This window comes from Natator depressus, chromosome 27, assembly GCF_965152275.1.
Source record: "Natator depressus isolate rNatDep1 chromosome 27, rNatDep2.hap1, whole genome shotgun sequence".
Lineage (NCBI taxonomy): Eukaryota > Metazoa > Chordata > Testudines > Cheloniidae > Natator > Natator depressus.
The window spans coordinates 13,218,350-13,239,403 of NC_134260.1; the positions used below are offsets into that span (position 1 = coordinate 13,218,350).

Consider the following 21,054-nt stretch of genomic DNA (forward strand, 5'->3'; position numbering starts at 1 on the left):
CCCTCCACACCCGGCACCAAGAGGAGGCAGATGCTGGGAGCAGCCTGGGTCGGGGACAAGGGCCGGCCCTGGGGTCAGGGGGCGCAGCCCAGGGACCCCGGGATCAGGCCTCCCCCATGCTGGAGAAGAGCGATGGGCGAGCGAGCCCTTTGCCCCCCCCCAGGTGGCTGGTTCAAATCCAGCCCCGGGTGACGGGAGCTCTGGGCCATTCCCCTCAGCCCCTGGTGCCAGGCCTGGCAGAGCTGCTCCAAGCAGCTGAAGGAGACAGAGCCCCCCATGTGCCTGTGGGGCAGCAACAAAGAAGTGTGAGGCTGCCTGTGTGCAGCGCAATGGGGCCTGGATCCCTGCTCGGGCGGGGAGCCACAGCTCACAGCACAAACTGCTAAGGGTCACCAGCACAGGCCCACTCCCCTCCCAGAGCAGAAGATAGAACCCAGGAGTCCTGGCTCCCAGCCCTTCCCCCACAACCACTACCCCCTTCCTGGGGCTGTCTCCCTGAGACCCCCCCATTCAGCGGCCCATATTGTTTCTCTCGTCCCTGGCCTGGGGGCTGGGGTGGGGAGCTGCAGGCTCTGGACAGATGGCTGGGGGCAGGGGGCGAGGGGGGCTGGCTGCGGTTCCCACCAGTGCGACTCCCCAGGGCTGGAGTTTATTGGGTGTGAACCGTTTCCTTCCCAGGATGAGTTCCCAGCAGGAAGCTGGGCATGCTGGGCTATCACTCCCCCTCCCACTCCCCAGGTCCTGCCCCTGGTGATCATGGGCCCTTAGGCAAGGCCCGCCCTGCCCCGTGCCTCAGTGTCCCCATTAGTAACAGGGGCAAAGCCAGCCTCTTGGCGGTGGCATGGGTCACCTGCCATTTTACACCCCGTTTCACAAACGGGGAAACTGAGGCACTGAGCAGGCATGGGACACGCCCAAGGTGGAGCAGTTAATCGGGCAGAGCTGGGAAAAGGAGTCCTGGCTCCCAGCCCCTCCCCTCCCCCCGCCTTTGCCCCGTGCACAAGCTACTGTCTGGTTCCTGGCATGGCTCCCCCAGCTGCGTCCCGGCAGCTACAGCCCCCAGCAGCTGATCTCCCAGGCCTTGTGCAACATCCTGGGTGGCTTTGGGACAGAGAAGCAGCCAGCTCCATGCAGCCGCCAGTGCCACGGGAACGGCCTGTCCCTCCAGGGTGCCCCAGGGCTGGGCATCGCTGGGCACAGCCAGAGCCGCAGCGCAGAACATGCTGGGAGGTGCGTCAGTTTCACTCCTGAGCATGCTGAGCCTGGGGGGCACCCCAGGCCCTGTGGGGAAGGGAAGAGCCACTGCCCCCTGCTGAGCCACCCAGAATCATCCCACTCAGGGTCCCCACGTCACCAGCGTTAGCCAAGCAAAGTCAGGGAAACTGAGGCATCGAATGGGGGACGCGACCTCCCAAGAGCAGGGAACAGAACTCGGGAGTCCAGGCTCCCAGAGGTGGCTGGGAGAGTGACCCTCGAATGGTGCTGCTGAGCAGCTGCTAGGCCTCACCCCAGAGGTGGGCACATTCCAGGTGGGGTGAGGGATCCCTCTGTGTTTGGGGATGGTTTGGCATGGACGATGCTGGAGAGATGAGCTGTTCCTAGCCCCGCTGGCTGGTGGGACGGTTGCAAGGGGAAGCAGCTAGTACTCTGCCTCCTGGTTTACCCTGTTAGGTGGATCCTTGCAGCAGAGGAGAATGCCAGAGGGACCCGGTCGGGCTGCGTCTCTCTCCAATCCAAGATGCACTCACCTGGAACAAGCTTATTAAAATTCATCCTGCAGCTCGGCATCCATGGGTCTGTCTATATATAGCCTGGGCCCCGGTGGAACAGCCGGCGCAGACGGGGCTGCTGGTTCAGCCAGGAACCGTGCTGGAGAGGCTGGATTTTAGGATCTGTGTCCTGAGGTCTGAGCCCACTGTGGGTGATAGGAACAGTGACCGTGGGCCCACACTTCACCTGACCTGCAGCCCCCTGCTAGCCCAGCCCTGGGCTCCCCCGTAGCTCTGCTGGATGCCCCTCAATCCCGACCCACAGCCCCCACTAGCCAAGCCCTGGGCTTCCCAGGCCAATGTCCTGTGCCAGCCTGTGGATGCACCCAAAGCAGTTTGGAAAGTCATGTTTCCAGTCCCAAAAACCTCCAGCTTCCAGCCCTCTCCTCTCATAGCCACGCCCCCCTTCACCCCCCCCCCCCCCCCCCCGCGGAAGCTGCCCTGAGGCCTGGCTGATCCCTGCTGAAACCAAAGGGCCCTTTGACAGACAGCTGTCTATCACCTACTGGGGGCCGGTGTCATCCCAGCTGCTGTCTAACTGGGCGGAAGGGAGGCTGGGTTTCTGGGCCTGAAACACCTTGGCAGCAGCCTCAGGAGTGAATTTGCAGTCACAGCAAGTGCCAGTCCACAGGCTTCAGGGCCACAGCTGAGAAGCAGGGCTGTGGTCAGGAAGGAATGATCTTTCTCCCATCCCTGCCCTTATGGGAGGGTGTCAAGCAGAGAGGATGCTGGGAACGCGGACTCCTGGGTTCTATTCCCAGCTCTGTTCCCATGTGAATGTGGGCAAGCCCCTTCCCCACCACATGCCTCAGTTTCTCCCCTCTAACATGGGGCTTATGATCCTGCCCCACCCCTGCAGTCTCAGCTCACCAGCGCAGACAAAGCCCTTTGTGATCCATGGAGGGGAGGCCTGGGATCTGGGCTGCGACTGTGCTCATTGGAGCACCCCCAGTCCCGGGGGGCAGGGCAGTACGTGCTCAGGGAGCTCTGGGGACACTGGACTCCCCCTTGCCTTGCTGAGCCGTCCCTTCCCCAAAGGATGAGCTCAGCTCTGGCTGGTCCCTTATCGCAGCCAGACGCTGCTGCAGACGCTGCTTATTTGCAGAGGATAAAGTGTACGGTACAGCGAGGGCTCGCACGGGGGGGCTGCACGGCCTCACCCCCACCCCCACACTGGTTCACTGACTCCAGCTTAGGGCGGGGGCCAGAGGGCCGCCATAACCCCTGTCAGGGGAAGAGGGTACCAGTGTCCAGTGGGGACTGCTAGCAGCCCCTGAGCCTGCCCCCCGCAGCCGGCCCAGGAGAACCCTCAGCCCACTTCCCAGGGGGGCTCTTGGGCCAGCGGGCAGGGGGCAGCACTCCCTGCAAAGAGGCAGATGGGGATGGGTGGCAGAGACTAGCCCTATGGGTGACACGGTGCCAGGCTCCCCACCTGCTCTCTGGCAGAGGCTCCGCCCCTAGCCCCTGCCTTTGTGTGGTGTGTCAGGGGAGGGAGGGTGGTGGGACATCCATTGGTCTGAGCCAACTTCCCAGGCAGGGCCTCATTACCTCCTCCTGGGCTCCCCATTACATAACGGGGTCCCCTGAGTACGCTCCCGCGTGCCAATCCACCAGGTGATGAGGTGGCACTGGCCCTTTAAGGGCAGGCATTCTGGGACTTGTAGTGCCCAGGGTCCATTCGTGGGTGGGAGGAGCTGAAGCAAGGCCTGCTGGGAGAGGAGACAAGGTATAAAAGCCAAGAGAAGCAATAGCACCAGGCCTGGGGGTAGTGGTACAATCTGTTCTGGGAGGTCTGGAACAGCTCCTTGAGGTGCTGCTCCCCCAGGGACACCCTGATCCAGGGGGTGGGGGTCTGGGGGTGTTGAGCGAGGTGCAGAGTTGTGTTGTGGGAGGGGGTCTCTGTTCTGTGTGTTAATAAACCTGCCCCCAGGAGGGGTGAGCTAGTGCTGGGGGTGAGGGGGCTGAGCCCCTACCTCCCTGATGGGGAGAATGGAGATTTTTGGGACACCCCCCCACACACCCCTGGCCTGTGGCTGGCTGCGGAGGGTGCTGGCACCTGGCCCGCGCCGCTTCCCTGGCTGGGCTGTGCAGGGGGGCAGGCAGGGGAAGAGCTGGCTGAGGTGGGGGGAAGCTGCCCCAGAGTGGCGCCCGAGGGAAGGGGCAGCAGCCCTGGCTGGGGGGTGGGTGGCGACTGGCATCCAGGCTACTGCAGCACTGAGGGAGCAGAGCCCAGCGTGCCGGGGGGGACCCCATCTCCAGCACAGCCCCTCACTGTCCCTCTTCCCCCTCCGCCTCCCGACCCCCACTCTCCAAGGCTGAATTGCTGCTGACTCAGGGGCCCAGAAACACAGGGCTCTCAGCAATCAAGGCTCTGGTCTCTCCCAAGTCACGCGATTGCAAATCTCCCCCGCCAGGCGCGTCCCCCACAATTCGGCCAGGCCTGGCACAAGGAGAGGTGTCTGGGGCTGCAGAACAGGGACAGCAGGACAGCCCCCTCCCATGCTATATCAGCCTTGCCTCCCGCTCCCATGCCCCTCGAGTCTGACCCGCGCTCCCAGCTGTGTCAGCCCTGCAATCTCCATACCCCTGTTGCTGTGGATCCCCTCCAACCTAACCCGCACCCCCGCCCTCCAAGCACGAATTATAATGTTCACCATTGGGCCAAACCGTTACATTCCCCAAGCCCCAGCAAACTCCTTTCCCACAGTATTCACCAGCTCTCCAAAGGTTTGCTGCTCCATGCCACCTCCCCTTGCCCTGCACACACACACACGCCCCCTGTGATGAAGCGGGACTGTTCTTAATGTTTCCTCTGAATATTGTGGAGGTGCCTCAGTTTCTCCTATGCAGTTCTTAAGTATCTAGGTGGTGGGGTAAGGGTGTATGATTGTTGCAGAGCCCTAGAGGGCAGGTGTGTGCAGGAGTCTGGACACAGAGAATGGCCGACACCCTGTTTCCTGGCCACTGATGGCCTGGGCCCTTCCCACTGCAAGGTGAGAGCTAAAGGGTTGGAGAACAAAGGAACCAGGTGACCTCCTGGCCTGGAAAGGGACAAAGCCCGGAGGAGGAGAGGCTGGAGAGAGTTTCAGTTTGGGGCTGGCTGGGGACATGGAGTGAAGTGCAGATGGGTTTGTCTGGCTCACTGCCCCCCAAAATGGACCCAGCTGAGGGGTCCTGTTCTCTGCACCTATAAGCTCTGTGTTAGACCATGTTCCTGTCGTCTAATAAACCTCTGTTTTACTGGCTGGCTGAGAGTCACATCTGACTGCGGAGTTGGGGGGCAGGACCCTCTGGCTTCTCTAGGAACCCGCCTGGGCGGACTGGCTGTGGGAAGTGCATGGAGGGGCAGAGGAGGCTGAATGCTCTGAGGTCAGACCCAGGAAGGTGGAAGCCGGGTGAGCTGTGTGTCCTGCAGACAGGCTGCTCCCAGAGAGGAGACTTCCCCAGAGTCCTGACTGGCTTCATAGAGAGCAGTTCCAGAGCATCGCCCGGGGACTCCGTGACACCCCTCGCCTGCCCCTTCCCCTCCCTCCTGAGCAAGAGCTGAGCTGGCTGAAGAGCCATGCGTCCCTGCGGCCTGTGGACAGGACACCTGGTTATGAGGTGCGCCCACCTCTCTGCCCACCCCCAGACTGGGTCCTCGGGGCTGCACGCCGGACCTGTGCAGTTTTGGAGATGGCAGCTGCCAGGAAGGGGCGGGAGCCAGAGCTGGGAATGGTTTGGGGTACAGGGAAAGAGGGTCAGTGCTGTGTGTCTCAGGGCATCACCTTTTAATGCCCTTCCCTTCTCGCCCACCGTGCCGTGCTGGCCCAGACACCTGCCATCTGGGAAAACAGCCATGGATTGCTGCACCCAGTCCCCAAATGCAGCCACTTCTGGGGTGGGGCACAGCAGCTCTTTAACCGCGCAGGGCGACGCTGGGTGGCAGTTCAGTCTGGGAGGAGAGGTGGGGGCCGTGTTCAGCTGATGCCACAGCGGGGTCTTTGGGGTGGTAGAACGGAATGAGGCGAGTTGGTCTATGACCGGGACACCGGAGTTCACGCCCTGGCTCCCGTCACATTGGCAGCCTCACGCGACAGAGGCACAAAGCCCCTCTGATGCTGGGGGCCCGAGCGTTACAGCTCAGCAGACCCTTGGCCTCATAATGGCTGAGCAGCCTCTACCCTAGACTCAGTTGGGGGGCAGCCCAGCGTGGACCCTCTACCAGCCAGTCCTTGTCCCCCTCAGCCATGGGGCTGGCAGGCAGGATGCACAATAGTACCTCCGACCCTGTGCAATCTTCCCCCGCCCAGCCTGTGGGTACCCGTGGGGAGCGTAGGGGGGCCGACATCTTCACCACAACAAGGGGATTGTCATTGCTCCCCTGTGAGATCATCGCTCTCCCCCGAGCAACCACAGAGCGCTGGGCTCTGATCCCGGCCTCTCCTCCTGACGGGCGTTTATCTCCGGCTGATTTATGTGCATGGCTGTGGGGTGGGGGGCTGCCTCTGTGCGTGTGAATGTGACTACACCCCTGTGCGTGGGTGTCTGTCTGTCTCCGGCTGTGCATGCAGAGGCCTGTGTGTGCATGGTGTGTGTGTGTGTTTGCGTACAGCAGTGCACTTATCTCTGCATGTGTGAACACGTGTGTTTGCACGCCACCTACATGTCTACATCTTGGGCCATTTGTGTGTGCCTGCATGCCCAGGTGTGAGCATGCATGTGTTTTGCATGCTCCAGTGTCTGTGTCTCTGGAGCTGTGTGTTTGCACACCATGTGTGTGTCTGTATTTCTGTGTGTGTGTGAAATCACTCTTGTCTGGTTCCAGCCTGCCCCACGTTTCTAAACTGTCCAGCCAGTTTCATGGACTGCGGGGCAGGTTCTGCTCTAGGTTACACTAGGGGAAGTTGTGAGCCCAGAGGATTTTCCCTGGTGTAACTGAGACTAGCATCCGCCCTTTTCTGTCTCTGCACCCCTCCCAGGCACTTGTACCCATCTAGACCCAGCTTCCTTGAAGCCTGCCTGCCTGCTGCTGGCCGGAGCGCCCCTGCCCTCTGGGCCAACCTCCCCATGCCTTTCCACCTCACCGACAGCTGTCCCAGCCCTGTGGCCACCAGGAGAGACACTGGACCGGTGGAGAATTAACATTTAGCCAGTGCCAAGGATTTAGGTGGTGTCTAACCAGAGCTGGAATTCAGCTAGGCTGGTGTGCTGAGAGCAGTGCTGGTCATACTGCTGATATTGTCCCAGCGTTTGCTGGCGCTTCCCTGGTGCTCGGTCTGGATCCACCTGGTGCCTTGACTTGCCCTTAGACTGCAAACTGTGCTGCCAGGACTGTCTCCTGTTCGGTGTATGTGCAGAGCCTAGCACAACCCTCCAAGGTGCTACCGTAAGACGACGACTCCAAGCTCTGGGCGCCTCCTCGTGAACAAGCCAACGGGATTTCCCAAGGGAGAAACCATTAGGGCTCCATAATCTTTTGATGGGGTCCTACAGAAGTGACAAATGACCTACGGAATTTAATCCTTTCTACAGAAGAGTGGGTGTGGGGTTTTTTAATCATCCTATAGATTTCCACAGCCAGGAGAGAACCCGCCGGGGGAAGTATCGGGAGCCCATAGACCAGTGATCACTTTGCGTTCAATTTGACAGGGCTTCTCTGGCACGGGCCGCCGGCAAAGCTGACGACTACAGAGGGAAAGGAGAAGTCGGTGTTCAGTGGCGCACACGGCAGCCCAGCGGCTTAGCTCCTTCTCCTCCCAGCCCCGGTCTCCCTGTTATGAAGAGGTTTCTGTTTTACATGGTGTTCTTTATTATCATTAATGAAAATTAACCTGCATGCTTCCTGCCTTCAAAGGGATTCATAAACGTTAGCTAATCTTGACTACGCCCCAGGAGTTGCAAAAAATCTAGGCCCAGCCAGTGTCTAGACTCAGCAGGAGATAGATCTCCCAGGCCCTGCGCTCGGAGCCCCGAGAATCTCCATTCAGCTATAAGCCGCGTGGGGACTTTTATGGTTATTATCCAAATTGCAGCAACAGCTGAGAGCCCCCGTCACGCACCAGGCCCCATGGTGCTAGGCGCTGTACGAACACAGACCAAAGGGATGGCCCCTTAACCCAAGGAGCTTACAAATGCACAAGATGCCAGACAACATACAGACAGGGGAGCATGCGGTAAAGGGACCGTGACACACAGTGTAGCAGCTCTTATTGCAGCCAGTAGAGGGCAGCAGTGTGCATGCACCACACACATTCACTTGGGAAATAGCCACGTTTGATAAATGGGGAAACTGAGGCACCTAGAGGCAGCCATCAGGGAAGGTGCTGGGAGTAGGACCCAGGAGTCTTGCATTCAGGCTACTCTACTAGACCACATTGGCTAATGTGGTAAAATAACTGGGTTGTTTGTGTCCTGGAGCACATGGCGGGTGCAGTGAGATGGGGTGGGGGCAGAGAGGCTGGAGGAGGGACGGGGTGGGCGGGGAGAGGGAATTAGGGGATGCTGGGGATGTAGGGCTGGGGCCTGGGGAAGGCTGGGGATGAAGGGAAATGGGGTTGTGGGATGCAGGGGCTGGGGGGCAGGGAAATGGTGGGGCAGGGGCTGGGCCTGAAGAGCAGGGAATGGGGGGCACAGGGGCTGGGGTGTAGGGGGATAGGGTGGGGATGCAGGGGTTGGGGGCAGGGGAATGGGGTGGGGATGCAGGAAATGGGGGGTGCAGGAAAATGGGGTGAGGGGTGCAGGGGCTGGGCCCGGGGAGCGGCAGGGAAATGCGGTGGGGGGGCAGGGCCTGGGGGGCAGAGGAATAGGGTTGGGGGGGCAGGGCTGGGAGGCAGGGGAACGGGGGGTGCAGCAGGGGCTGGGGACGGGAATGGGATGCAGGGGTATGGGGGCACAGAATGGGGGCACAGGGGCTGGGCCCGGGGAGGAGGGGATGGGGGCACAGGGAATGGGGTGCAGGGGAATGGGGGGGCATGGAGTGGGGGCACAGGGACTGGGCCCAGGGAGGAGGGGATGGGGGGCAGGGGAATGGGGGCACAGAATGGGGGGCACGGAATGGGGGTGCAGGGGAGGAGGGGACAGGGGGTGCAGGCAATGGGGTGGGGGCACAGGGAATGGGGGGCAGGGGAATGTGGGGCACGGAGTGGGGGCGTAGGAGCTGGGCCTGGGGAGGGGGGACGGGGGGCGGAGGCAATGGGGTGGGGGCGCAGGGAATGGGGGGCACAGAGTGGGGGCGGAAGGGGCTGGCCCGGGGATGAGGTGCAGGCAATGGGGTGGGGGGGCGCAGGGAAAGGGGGGCAGGGAATGGGGGACACGGAGTGGGGGCGCAGGGGCTGGCCCAGGGAGGAGGGGCCGGGGGGGCGCAGGCAATGGGGGGCAGGGAAATGGGGGGCACAGAGGGGGGGCACAGGGACTGGGCCCGGGGAGGAGGGGACGAGGGGCGCAGGCAATGGGGGGCAGGGGAATGGGAGGCACGGAGGGGGGGCGCAGGGGCTGGCCCGGGGAGGAGGGGCCGGGGGGGGCGCAGGGAATGGGGGACACGGAGTGGGGGCGCAGGGGCTGGGCCCAGGGAGGAGGGGACGAGGGGCGCAGGCAATGGGGGGCAGGGGAATGGGGGGCACGGAGGGGGGGCAGGGGCTGGGCGCAGGCAATGGGGGCACGGAGGGGGGGCGCAGGTGATGGGGGGCAGGGGAATGGGGGACACGGAGTGGGGGCTGGGGGTGCAGGCAATGGGGTGGGGGTGCAGGGAATGGGGGACACGGAGTGGGGGCGCAGGGGCTGGGCCCGGGGAGGAGGGGATGAGGGGCGCAGGCAATGGGGGGCAGGGGAATGCGGGGCACGGAGGGGGGGCGCAGAGGCTGGGCGCAGGCAATGGGGGACATGGGGGGGCGCAGGGGCTGGGCGCAGGCGATGGGGGGCAGGGGAATGGGGGGCACGGAAGGGGGGCACAGCGGCTGGGCGCGGGGAATGGGGGGGCAGGGGAATGGGGGGCGCAGGGGCTGGGCGCAGGCGATGGGGGGCACGGAGGGGGGGCAGGGGCTGGGCGCAGGCGATGGGGGCAGGGGAACGCGGGGGCGGGGCCGGGGGGCCCGGGGCCGGGCGCAGCGAGCCGGGCGGCCGGCAGGGAGCGGCCTTTCGCCGGCGAAGGGGGCTGGGGCCGCGGCAGGAGCCGGCGGGGCGGGGCGGAGCCTGGCCGCGCCGCGCTCCGCAGCCCGCTCCCGGGGACACGCAGCCAGAGCCGCGCTCCCAGCCCCGGATTTACAGACCCGGCCCCGCGCGCGCAGCCACCGGCCCGGGGCCGCCGGGGCCCCCGCAGCCGGGCCGAGCCGCGCCGCGCCGCGCCGAGCCGCCGCCGCTTCCTGCCGGGAGAGCGGGGCGGAGAGCCGGGGGGCAGGCGAGGAGCAGCCCCGCCGAGGTAAGGCACCGGGGTGCGCTGCGGGGCAGGATCTGGGGGCCGTGCGTGGGGGGGCCCGTGCATTAGTGAGTGGGGGGGGGGCGCGTGCATTGCATTGCATTGCACGGGGGTGTCTGTGCATGGGGGAGGGGGTCCGTGCACTGGAGGGATTAAACTGCAGAGTCACAGGGCTGAGACCCCCACCCCCCTCCTGCCTTTCCCCCTGCTCCGGGGGGGGGCTACCAGCCCAGCGTGCCCCTTCTGCCTCCCCCCCAGGTGCTGTCCGGTTTCCTGGGTTCTCTGTTGCCCCCCTTCCCTGCTGCCCCGGGCCCTGTCAGTGCCATGGCCCGGGCTGGGGAGGGGGCAATTATCCTCCCTCCCCCCCCCCCCCCCGCACACACATGCTTGGGTTTTGTATTTTGCACCGTGTTGTGTTTCCTACTAATTCACCGTCCCCCCAACCCCACCCTACCCCCAAGCCCGGATCCCAGGTTCCTTCCTGACACCCAGCTTTAATCCACCCCCCCCCCCCCGCCCACTCCCCGGGCTGGCATTAACCTATATTTCCCTCTCCAGCTAATGGAGAGCCCTGGCCTAGCTGGAGGGGCAAGACAGACAGACACACGCACTGCCAGACAGCGCCAGCCCTTTAAAAGCTCGGTTTGTTTACTGTGTGCATAGCTCGCCCCGCGCCGTGCCAGTCTGGGCCCTGGCACTCGGGACCCCGGGCGCTGGGGCTGGGTCCCCCAGCCGCACAGATATGCAGCAGGCAAAGTGCCTCTAATCTCCCCTGGAATGATGGCAACGCTGACTCTGCGGACCAGCCAGGCCCGGGAAGGAGTTGTTTGCAGGACAGGAGCTATGGGGGGGGTGGGGTGTTAATCCAGTTTGGGGGGGGCACCCTCTCTCTCTCTGTGTTTCTGACTTTGAATATCCCCAGCTTTCTACTGCCTGGCAATGGTATTTTTGCTTTTAAAGGGGATGGGGTGGGGCGCCAGGACCTGTGTGCGAGCGAGCGACCGTTGCAGGGGGGAGGATGTTGGGGGGCTGCTGGAGCAAAGTGGGGGTGAGTTGGGGAGGGGGAGGCAGAGCGGGGAGGAAAATATGGGTAAATATTTTCTTAAAAACCAGGGCCATTTGGCATGTGGCTGGCTGATCACAAGTCAGGGGGGTCCTAGGGGGGCTGCGTGGGTTTCCGTTATGCTGGCACGGCCCTTTTCCGGCAGAGCCAGACGGATTGAACAACTCCTCTTCAGTGGCAGGGAGGGGTAGGAGCGAGCAGTGTTCCCCTTCCCCCCCCCCCCGCCACCCCCCACTTGTGGCCGGGGATCCGTGGGGGAGTGGGGCATACCGCTGGACCCGTGCAGTGGGGTTCCGCTCCCCGGCCCAGGGAGGCTCCAGACGGGCGGCACGGGCGTAGCAGCGACAGTCAGTCGCGGTGTCAGCGGCCAAGTCTGCGTAAAGGAGAGTGACAGCCGTGGCCAGCATGCTCCGGAGGTGGGGGTAATGTGGGGGCCCAATCCAGCGTGGGGCTGAGTGCTGTGGGGACACATGCAAGGTCAGGCCCTCTGTAGCGTGCCCCCAGCCAGCCCCTGGCCCTGGCCTGCTGGATTGAACATCACCCCGTCGCCCCTCAGAAAACAGGGACCCCGTCAGACTTCAGCCTGGTTCTGCCTGCACCCAAGCTGGCCTGGCTTCACACGCTCTGCTCCCGGGGAGCCTGCGGAGGGCGCTCTGCTCAGCCTGGCCCCACCCCCTCTCCAAACTTGGCGAGCGGCGTCAGGAATGCATTTAATTTTTTGCAGCGATTTTGTGGTTGCTGGAGCTGGTTTGGGCTGGGGGGGGGCAGGTGACCTGTGACACTGGGATGTCCCTTCGGAGTGTGAATGGGCCCGCTCTGGGGAGTGGAAGGAGAGCGTGCTGGGCTGGGCCGGGTATGGCACCCCTGTCCGTCCCCCCACAAGTCCGGGATGACTTGCTCAGGATCTCCAGCAGACCGTGCCAGGTGACCCTGGAAGGGGCTAGCAGGGGCAGCGTGGGAGGTCAGGCCGGGGGGCACAGTCACCTGTGAGCCCACCGAGGGCCGGGTCTGATGCTCTTATCTGGAGCGGCTCGGCAAAGCACCCTGTATGCAGCTGTCTCCGCCTTGCAGTCCCTTCCCCACCATCCCCGGATCGCTCCCCAGCTTTCTTTGCCTTCCCCTTGTCATTGTCCATTGCCACATACACAATTAATGGCTCTGCTAAAGCTATCAGGAAACCCAGCTGACTGTCCTGTCAGCTGGAGGCCACCTCTGGCAAAGGGGTGGGGGCTTTGTGGAGACTGGGGGGGTCTGGCTTGTTCTGCGGTTATTGGTAGAAGATGACGGGCAGCTGCTGTTGGAGAAGTCATCATAGTAGTTTATAAACTGTTAGCGCCAAAAGACCCCAACAGCGAGCGGGGCCCCGTCGTGCCGGGCGCTGCCCAGACACGCAGTGACCGAGGTCGGGGCCCCGTCGTGCCGGGCGCTGCCCAGACACGCAGTGACCGAGGTCGGGGCCCCGTCGTGCCGGGCGCTGCCCAGACACGCAGTGACCGAGGTCGGGGCCCCGTCGTGCCGGGCGCCGCCCAGACACGCAGTGACCGAGGTCGGGGCCCCGTCGTGCCGGGCGCCGCCCAGACACGCAGTGACCGAGGTCGGGGCCCCGTCGTGCCGGGCGCCGCCCAGACACGCAGTGACCGAGGTCGGGGCCCCGTCGTGCCGGGCGCCGCCCAGACACGGGTGACCGAGGTCGGGGCCCCGTCGTGCCGGGCGCTGCCCAGACACGGGTGACCGAGGTCGGGGCCCCGTCGTGCCGGGCGCCGCCCAGACACGCAGTGACCGAGGTCGGGGCCCCGTCGTGCCGGGCGCCGCCCAGACACGCAGTGACCGAGGTCGGGGCCCCGTCGTGCCGGGCGCCGCCCAGACACGCAGTGACCGAGGTCGGGGCCCCGTCGGGCCGGGCGCCGCCCAGACACGCAGTGACCGAGGTCGGGGCCCCGTCGGGCCGGGCGCCGCCCAGACACGCAGTGACCGAGGTCGGGGCCCCGTCGGGCCGGGCGCCGCCCAGACACGCAGTGACCGAGGTCGGGGCCCCGTCGGGCCGGGCGCCGCCCAGACACGCAGTGACCGAGGTCGGGGCCCCGTCGGGCCGGGCGCCGCCCAGACACGCAGTGACCGAGGTCGGGGCCCCGTCGGGCCGGGCGCCGCCCAGACACGCAGTGACCGAGGTCGGGGCCCCGTCGGGCCGGGCGCCGCCCAGACACGCAGTGACCGAGGTCGGGGCCCCGTCGGGCCGGGCGCCGCCCAGACACGCAGTGACCGAGGTCGGGGCCCCGTCGGGCCGGGCGCCGCCCAGACACGCAGTGACCGAGGTCGGGGCCCCGTCGGGCCGGGCGCCGCCCAGACACGCAGTGACCGAGGTCGGGGCCCCGTCGGGCCGGGCGCCGCCCAGACACGCAGTGACCGAGGTCGGGGCCCCGTCGGGCCGGGCGCCGCCCAGACACGCAGTGACCGAGGTCGGGGCCCCGTCGGGCCGGGCGCCGCCCAGACACGCAGTGACCGAGGTCGGGGCCCCGTCGGGCCGGGCGCCGCCCAGACACGCAGTGACCGAGGTCGGGGCCCCGTCGGGCCGGGCGCCGCCCAGACACGCAGTGACCGAGGTCGGGGCCCCGTCGGGCCGGGCGCCGCCCAGACACGCAGTGACCGAGGTCGGGGCCCCGTCGGGCCGGGCGCCGCCCAGACACGCAGTGACCGAGGTCGGGGCCCCGTCGGGCCGGGCGCCGCCCAGACACGCAGTGACCGAGGTCGGGGCCCCGTCGGGCCGGGCGCCGCCCAGACACGCAGTGACCGAGGTCGGGGCCCCGTCGGGCCGGGCGCCGCCCAGACACGCAGTGACCGAGGTCGGGGCCCCGTCGGGCCGGGCGCCGCCCAGACACGCAGTGACCGAGGTCGGGGCCCCGTCGGGCCGGGCGCCGCCCAGACACGCAGTGACCGAGGTCGGGGCCCCGTCGGGCCGGGCGCCGCCCAGACACGCAGTGACCGAGGTCGGGGCCCCGTCGGGCCGGGCGCCGCCCAGACACGCAGTGACCGAGGTCGGGGCCCCGTCGGGCCGGGCGCCGCCCAGACACGCAGTGACCGAGGTCGGGGCCCCGTCGGGCCGGGCGCCGCCCAGACACGCAGTGACCGAGGTCGGGGCCCCGTCGGGCCGGGCGCCGCCCAGACACGCAGTGACCGAGGTCGGGGCCCCGTCGGGCCGGGCGCCGCCCAGACACGCAGTGACCGAGGTCGGGGCCCCGTCGGGCCGGGCGCCGCCCAGACACGCAGTGACCGAGGTCGGGGCCCCGTCGGGCCGGGCGCCGCCCAGACACGCAGTGACCGAGGTCGGGGCCCCGTCGGGCCGGGCGCCGCCCAGACACGCAGTGACCGAGGTCGGGGCCCCGTCGGGCCGGGCGCCGCCCAGACACGCAGTGACCGAGGTCGGGGCCCCGTCGGGCCGGGCGCCGCCCAGACACGCAGTGACCGAGGTCGGGGCCCCGTCGGGCCGGGCGCCGCCCAGACACGCAGTGACCGAGGTCGGGGCCCCGTCGGGCCGGGCGCCGCCCAGACACGCAGTGACCGAGGTCGGGGCCCCGTCGGGCCGGGCGCCGCCCAGACACGCAGTGACCGAGGTCGGGGCCCCGTCGGGCCGGGCGCCGCCCAGACACGCAGTGACCGAGGTCGGGGCCCCGTCGGGCCGGGCGCCGCCCAGACACGCAGTGACCGAGGTCGGGGCCCCGTCGGGCCGGGCGCCGCCCAGACACGCAGTGACCGAGGTCGGGGCCCCGTCGGGCCGGGCGCCGCCCAGACACGCAGTGACCGAGGTCGGGGCCCCGTCGGGCCGGGCGCCGCCCAGACACGCAGTGACCGAGGTCGGGGCCCCGTCGGGCCGGGCGCCGCCCAGACACGCAGTGACCGAGGTCGGGGCCCCGTCGGGCCGGGCGCCGCCCAGACACGCAGTGACCGAGGTCGGGGCCCCGTCGGGCCGGGCGCCGCCCAGACACGCAGTGACCGAGGTCGGGGCCCCGTCGGGCCGGGCGCCGCCCAGACACGCAGTGACCGAGGTCGGGGCCCCGTCGGGCCGGGCGCCGCCCAGACACGCAGTGACCGAGGTCGGGGCCCCGTCGGGCCGGGCGCCGCCCAGACACGCAGTGACCGAGGTCGGGGCCCCGTCGGGCCGGGCGCCGCCCAGACACGCAGTGACCGAGGTCGGGGCCCCGTCGGGCCGGGCGCCGCCCAGACACGCAGTGACCGAGGTCGGGGCCCCGTCGGGCCGGGCGCCGCCCAGACACGCAGTGACCGAGGTCGGGGCCCCGTCGGGCCGGGCGCCGCCCAGACACGCAGTGACCGAGGTCGGGGCCCCGTCGGGCCGGGCGCCGCCCAGACACGCAGTGACCGAGGTCGGGGCCCCGTCGGGCCGGGCGCCGCCCAGACACGCAGTGACCGAGGTCGGGGCCCCGTCGGGCCGGGCGCCGCCCAGACACGCAGTGACCGAGGTCGGGGCCCCGTCGGGCCGGGCGCCGCCCAGACACGCAGTGACCGAGGTCGGGGCCCCGTCGGGCCGGGCGCCGCCCAGACACGCAGTGACCGAGGTCGGGGCCCCGTCGGGCCGGGCGCCGCCCAGACACGCAGTGACCGAGGTCGGGGCCCCGTCGGGCCGGGCGCCGCCCAGACACGCAGTGACCGAGGTCGGGGCCCCGTCGGGCCGGGCGCCGCCCAGACACGCAGTGACCGAGGTCGGGGCCCCGTCGGGCCGGGCGCCGCCCAGACACGCAGTGACCGAGGTCGGGGCCCCGTCGGGCCGGGCGCCGCCCAGACACGCAGTAACCGAGATCAGGGCCCCGTCGTGCCTGGCGCCGCCCAGACACACAGTGACCGAGGTCGGGGCCCCGTCGTGCCTGGCGCCGCCCAGACACAAGTGACCGAGATCGGGGCCCCGTCTGGCCGGGCGCTGCCCAGACACGCAGTGACCGAGATCGGGGCCCCGTCGGGCCGGGCGCCGCCCAGACACGCAGTGACCGAGGTCGGGGCCCCGTCGTGCCGGGCGCCGCCCAGACACGCAGTAACTGAGATCGGGGCCCAGTCGTGCCGGGCGCCGCCCAGACATGAGTGACCGAGATCGGGGCCCAGTCGTGCCGGGCGCCGCCCAGACACACAGTGACCGAGATCGGGGCCCCGTCGCGCCGGGCGCCGCCCAGACACACAGTGACCGAGGTCGGGGCCCCGTCGCGCCGGGCGCCGCCCAGACACACAGTGACCGAGGTCGGGGCCCCGTCGCGCCGGGCGCCGCCCAGACACACAGTGACCGAGGTCGGGGCCCCGTCGCGCCGGGCGCCGCCCAGACACACAGTGACCGAGGTCGGGGCCCCGTCGCGCCGGGCGCCGCCCAGACACACAGTGACCGAGGTCGGGGCCCCGTCGTGCCGGGCGCCGCCCAGACACACAATGACCGAGATCGGGGCCCCATCGTGCCGGGCACTGCCCGGAGAGGCCTATCCCCGCAGAACTCATGGGGTGGGAGAAAGCTGGGGTTTCCCCACTGTACGGGTGGGGAACAGAAGCACCGAGAAATGAAGCTGCCCCCCTGGGGTAGGCGCCCTGGTGCGCACGGGCAAGCTGGGGTTTGCGTGAGCACGTTGGTGTTACCTAGGAGGGGTGCACATGCAGCTGAGCTCTCTGCTTCCTGGCGCCTGGCGGGCACCATCTCTGCCTGGCTTGTGGCCACACTGCATCAAACATTCCTGACCCCCGTCCTGCTCCAAGGCCCTGCCACCCTGTCTGCTCCCTGGGCCGAGCGGAGCCACCAAGGGAGCCCTCGGCCTGTGGGGCTTGTGAGCAGGGGCCTCGCAACAGTGATGGCTGTGGGGCAAACCCTGCGCCGGCTTTTCCGGCTCGCCCGGCATGACCTTTGGCTGCGCCAGCCCTCGGAGCTGCCCTCTCCATGGCCTGCGCTCGCTTCCTCCCCCCTCTCCCGCCCCATGGCCTCGGGTTGCCCGCACAGGGGCGAGGCAGATGGTAGGAACTGGATGCGAATGGGGAGATCTGAGCTCTCCGGGACATTGCACGTGGGTTGAGGGTGGGTCCCTGCCTGGGCGTGATGCATGGGAGGGGTGTGGGGGGGCTGTTGTGTGCCCCTGCCTGAACACAGGAGCCCCCCCCCAGTCTGTCCCAAGGCATCCTGGGATGGGGGAGAGCTGCGGGAGGGAGGGGGCTTCAGGGATTTCATTTCCTTCCCTGCTGTGGAACTGAGGGCAGGCACACGCCTGGGCCAGCACCTTGTGGAACCAGTTTGCAGGACCCCCCCGCACCTCCCCTCTCCCCAGCTCCTTGAGGTTTTTTAATTTTTCTCCTGGGCCCCAGGGTGTTTCTCAGGGTGAGGAACTCGCTGAGAGCTGGAGGTTTCTTTAATGGATTCCCCGCCCCCCCCCCCCCCCATTCTTGGCAAAAGTCCCTGCAGTAGACAAACGATGTGCATGCGTGCCGCTGCGGACATGGAGTCATGCACACGTGGATCCATGTGTACGTCTGCATCCCACCATGGACTCAGACACAAATCCCCGCCCCCCTGCGTGTGCAAGGGTGAATCTGTGCCCCTGTGCGCACAGGTGCATTCTGGCGTGCACACAGGCTCAGGAGCGTGTGCATGGACCCGGACCTGCATGTGCATCCCCGCGTGTGGAGTAGGAGCGCACAGGGGTTCGTGGAGAGAGGCACGTGTGTTCCTTCCTGCACACACGCGTGGATGAGCAGCCGTGTGCGTGCCCATGGTGTGCCCACCGCGGTGAAGCAGGCAAGGAAGAGCTAAGACGGGCAGGGCAGGGTTTGATTTCCCCGGCTCCACACCCTCAGCCCCAACCTCTCTGCCCAGTACCCGGGAAGCGGCAGAGGAGGGGGCCTCCCTGGGGGGATGAAGAATGTAGGGGCACCCCCCACACCTGGGCACCCCCTCTGGCACCTTGGGTTGGGGGGGGTCAGGGGACAGCCTCAGCTTAGGGCTCACGCTCTGGCGGGAGAGCTGGGGACATCAGCCGCTCTCCCCTCTCCGCTCCGGGCCCCGGGGACTGCACCTCTGAGTGCTCCCGTGCAAGGGGAGGGAGGGCCCTTCCACCCCCGTGTCTGCACTAGACACAGGCAGCTGGGAGGAGCGCTTGGAATGTGGGTCGCCACCCTCCTGGGAAGCGCTGACAGTGCGATCCCACAGCAGCCCCAGCGGCCTGGGAGGCAGAGCCGGGACAGGCCCTTGGCCCCGACACTGGGAAGTTCCTTGGCCTGGCTGGGTTCTGGCTGCAAGGACGCCTGGAATTCAGAACTGGGGACCTGGTGGGGAAGTGGGGCCAGCCCAGCTCTCCCATGGCTTTGTGCCCTCCCCTCCCCCCAGCAGGGCCGTGGGCTGGGGTCTCCAGGAGGCTGGTGGAGCAAGGGTGGGAGGGGAGGGAGCCCTGGCTAGTGGCTGGAGCAGCGAAGGAGTCATCTGGACCCCTGGGTTCAGGAGTATCATGGTTGGGGTGGGGGTTGAGGGGTCAGGACTCCTGGGTTCTATTCCCTGCTCTGGGGAGCGTTTCCTAGCCCAGCGGGGGCCAGGAGCCAGCCTCGGTTGAGACTCTGCCCTGCTCCGTGCCCTGGTGTCTCCACGCGGGGCGGGGGAGGGGGGGGTGCTGCCCAGCCAGCCCCTCCTGGGGGGCGTCGGGAGCCTGGGTAGCAGCTGTTCCCGGCGCTCTGTGGAAGGAAGGGCAGAGCCTTGTGATGAAGACAGCGCCTTGCACCGGGGCGGAGCAGGGCCAAGAACCTGTTGACTCAGCCGCCCTCCCCCTTCGCAAGGCTGTGGCCACAGAGTAGCGTGCAACTGGCACATTGGCAGATACCTCCTGGCTCCGCCTGCGCCGTGCGACTTCCTGCCAGGGCCCCGCAGCCAGCTGGGTGTGCGAGGTTGCCAGAGCGCGGCCCAGCCCCTGTAGGGGAATAGGGTTCAGGCTGGCTGGCCGGGGTGCACAGAGCCGCGTTAGCTGGTGTGCTCGGCTCCCCGGGGTGGGGCGGGGAGCGTTTGAGCGCTGGAGCAAACCTCAGCTGAAGCGTAGGCCGGGGGGAACGGCTCTGGAGCAGCTCCCGGCTCGGCGCAGTGGGGGATCGACCTCCTGGAACCGGGCTCAGCTCGGCACTGCTGACTCAGGCTCACGGGCTTCGCCCTGCAGGGCTGATGACCCCGTTCGGGCTGGAACCCGGGCTCCGAGACCCAGCCGGGGGGCGCTCTCCGGCCCAAACGTCCACGCTGCTCTTTTCAGCCCCGGAGCACGAACCCGAACCGGCTGCCCCAGCCTCGCTGCCGCAGGGGAGACACGAGCGCTGCGGCTCCCGAGCCCACCCGACCCGGGGACCCCCCAGCCCACCCGACCCGGGGACTGAGCCGCAGCGTCTGTCTGCCCCGGCTGCAGTGCAGACACATCCTTCAGGGCATCCTGCGGGGGCTGCCCAGACGCCACTTGGATGGGCTCAGGGACCAGGCCAGTGACAACAGCCTTCATCCAGGCACCTCAGCGTGCTCTGCGGGTGCAGGACAGGGTCACCAGCCCTGTTTTATAGATGGGGAAACCAAGGCACAGAGAGGTCAGACGCCACAGTGATGGGTGCTATGCGAAGACATAGGATAGCAGTTGCTGTGACCTGCCCAAGGTCCCTCAGCAAGGTGGTGGTAGAACTGGGATGGAACCCAGGAGTCCTGACTCCCACCCCGGTCCACCTGCTCTAACCACTCGCCCCCCTGCTCTGACAACGCTAGATATGGGACTCCTGAGTGCTGGTGCCCTGATCTAACCACTGAACTCCTACTTCCCACTTGCTCATCGAGCCAGAATAGGACCCAGGCATCCTGCTGCCCGGTCTCATGCATGGGACCAGACATTTACTGCTGCTGGTGGCTGAGAGTCATTTTCAAGTCCCCCCACCCTGTGATATGGGGCATGGAAGCAGACGCTGGTGACCTGGCCCATGGGCACTTGGCTGCACCCGGGTCCTTGCGCAGCTGGTGAATGGGGGCAGGGCGCAGGCATTAGGGTCGCATGTTTTGGGAATCTGCAGGAGCCCAGAGGCACCAGCTGGGCAGCGTCTGGGCAAACCCTGCTCCTGGCGCTGTGGGGGGGCCCTGTGCAGTGGAGTGGGGTGGGGGCTGTTCAGTCTCCCCGGCTCCGTCAGCCCTTCATGCTCCCAGGGCAGGGGACTGACTGTGATGGGGGCAGGGAGAGCTGAGCCCCAGGGTGCTCGTTACACGTTGGCTGCCGGGGCTGGGGGAGGCTGGTAGCTCGTGTGACAGGAGTGGCGGGCTCAGAGCAGAGAGCGCCGGTATGGCGACCCCAGCCGCTAGGCCCCGAGCCGGGGCACTGGGCTGAGTGAGCGGTGACCCCCGTGTGCCGCGAGCCCCCTGCCCGCCCCGCCAGCTGGGGGAGGGTTGTGCCCGAGGCGGGTGATGGGCCAGTGGGAGCCGGGGATTCCCCGGGTGAACCACAGTCGGAAGCAGCTGGCAGGAACTCCCAATTTGGGGCTGCGAGGCTGCCTTCCTGCCCAGAACAGCCCCCCGGCAGCCCCCGTTCTGGGACCCCGTCTGCTGGCGTGCCTCCCCCCAGGGCTCTCCCCTGCAACCCCAGCAGCGGCCAGGATGGCATTTGGCATTTGGTTTAACCCTTCCGGTGCCGGCCCCCTCCTCTCCAGCTGCAGGGGGGAGGAGGACTCCTTGGGCTCCATGAGCCAGGAGGGCCAGGGCTTGCCCATGGGGGTGGGGGGTGACACAAGCTGCTGAGCCCTGTGTTGGGTGGGGCAGGAGTTTGCGGGCGGGGGATTCCCTGGGGAATCCCAGGTGCTGATTG

At 67.2% G+C, this 21,054-nt stretch overlaps 1 protein-coding gene across 1 annotated transcript in view; it reads left to right on the top strand.

Annotated features, from left to right (window-relative positions):
* Positions 1-20,570, top strand: part of PSMD3 (proteasome 26S subunit, non-ATPase 3) — a 108,421-nt gene extending 87,851 nt beyond the window's left edge. The window contains exon 12 of the mRNA XM_074940814.1: positions 20,526-20,570. Within this exon, the coding sequence (XP_074796915.1) occupies positions 20,526-20,555 (30 nt within the window). The 3' untranslated portion in view covers positions 20,556-20,570. The remainder of the gene's footprint in view (positions 1-20,525) is intronic.
* Positions 20,571-21,054: the final 484 nt, after the last annotated feature.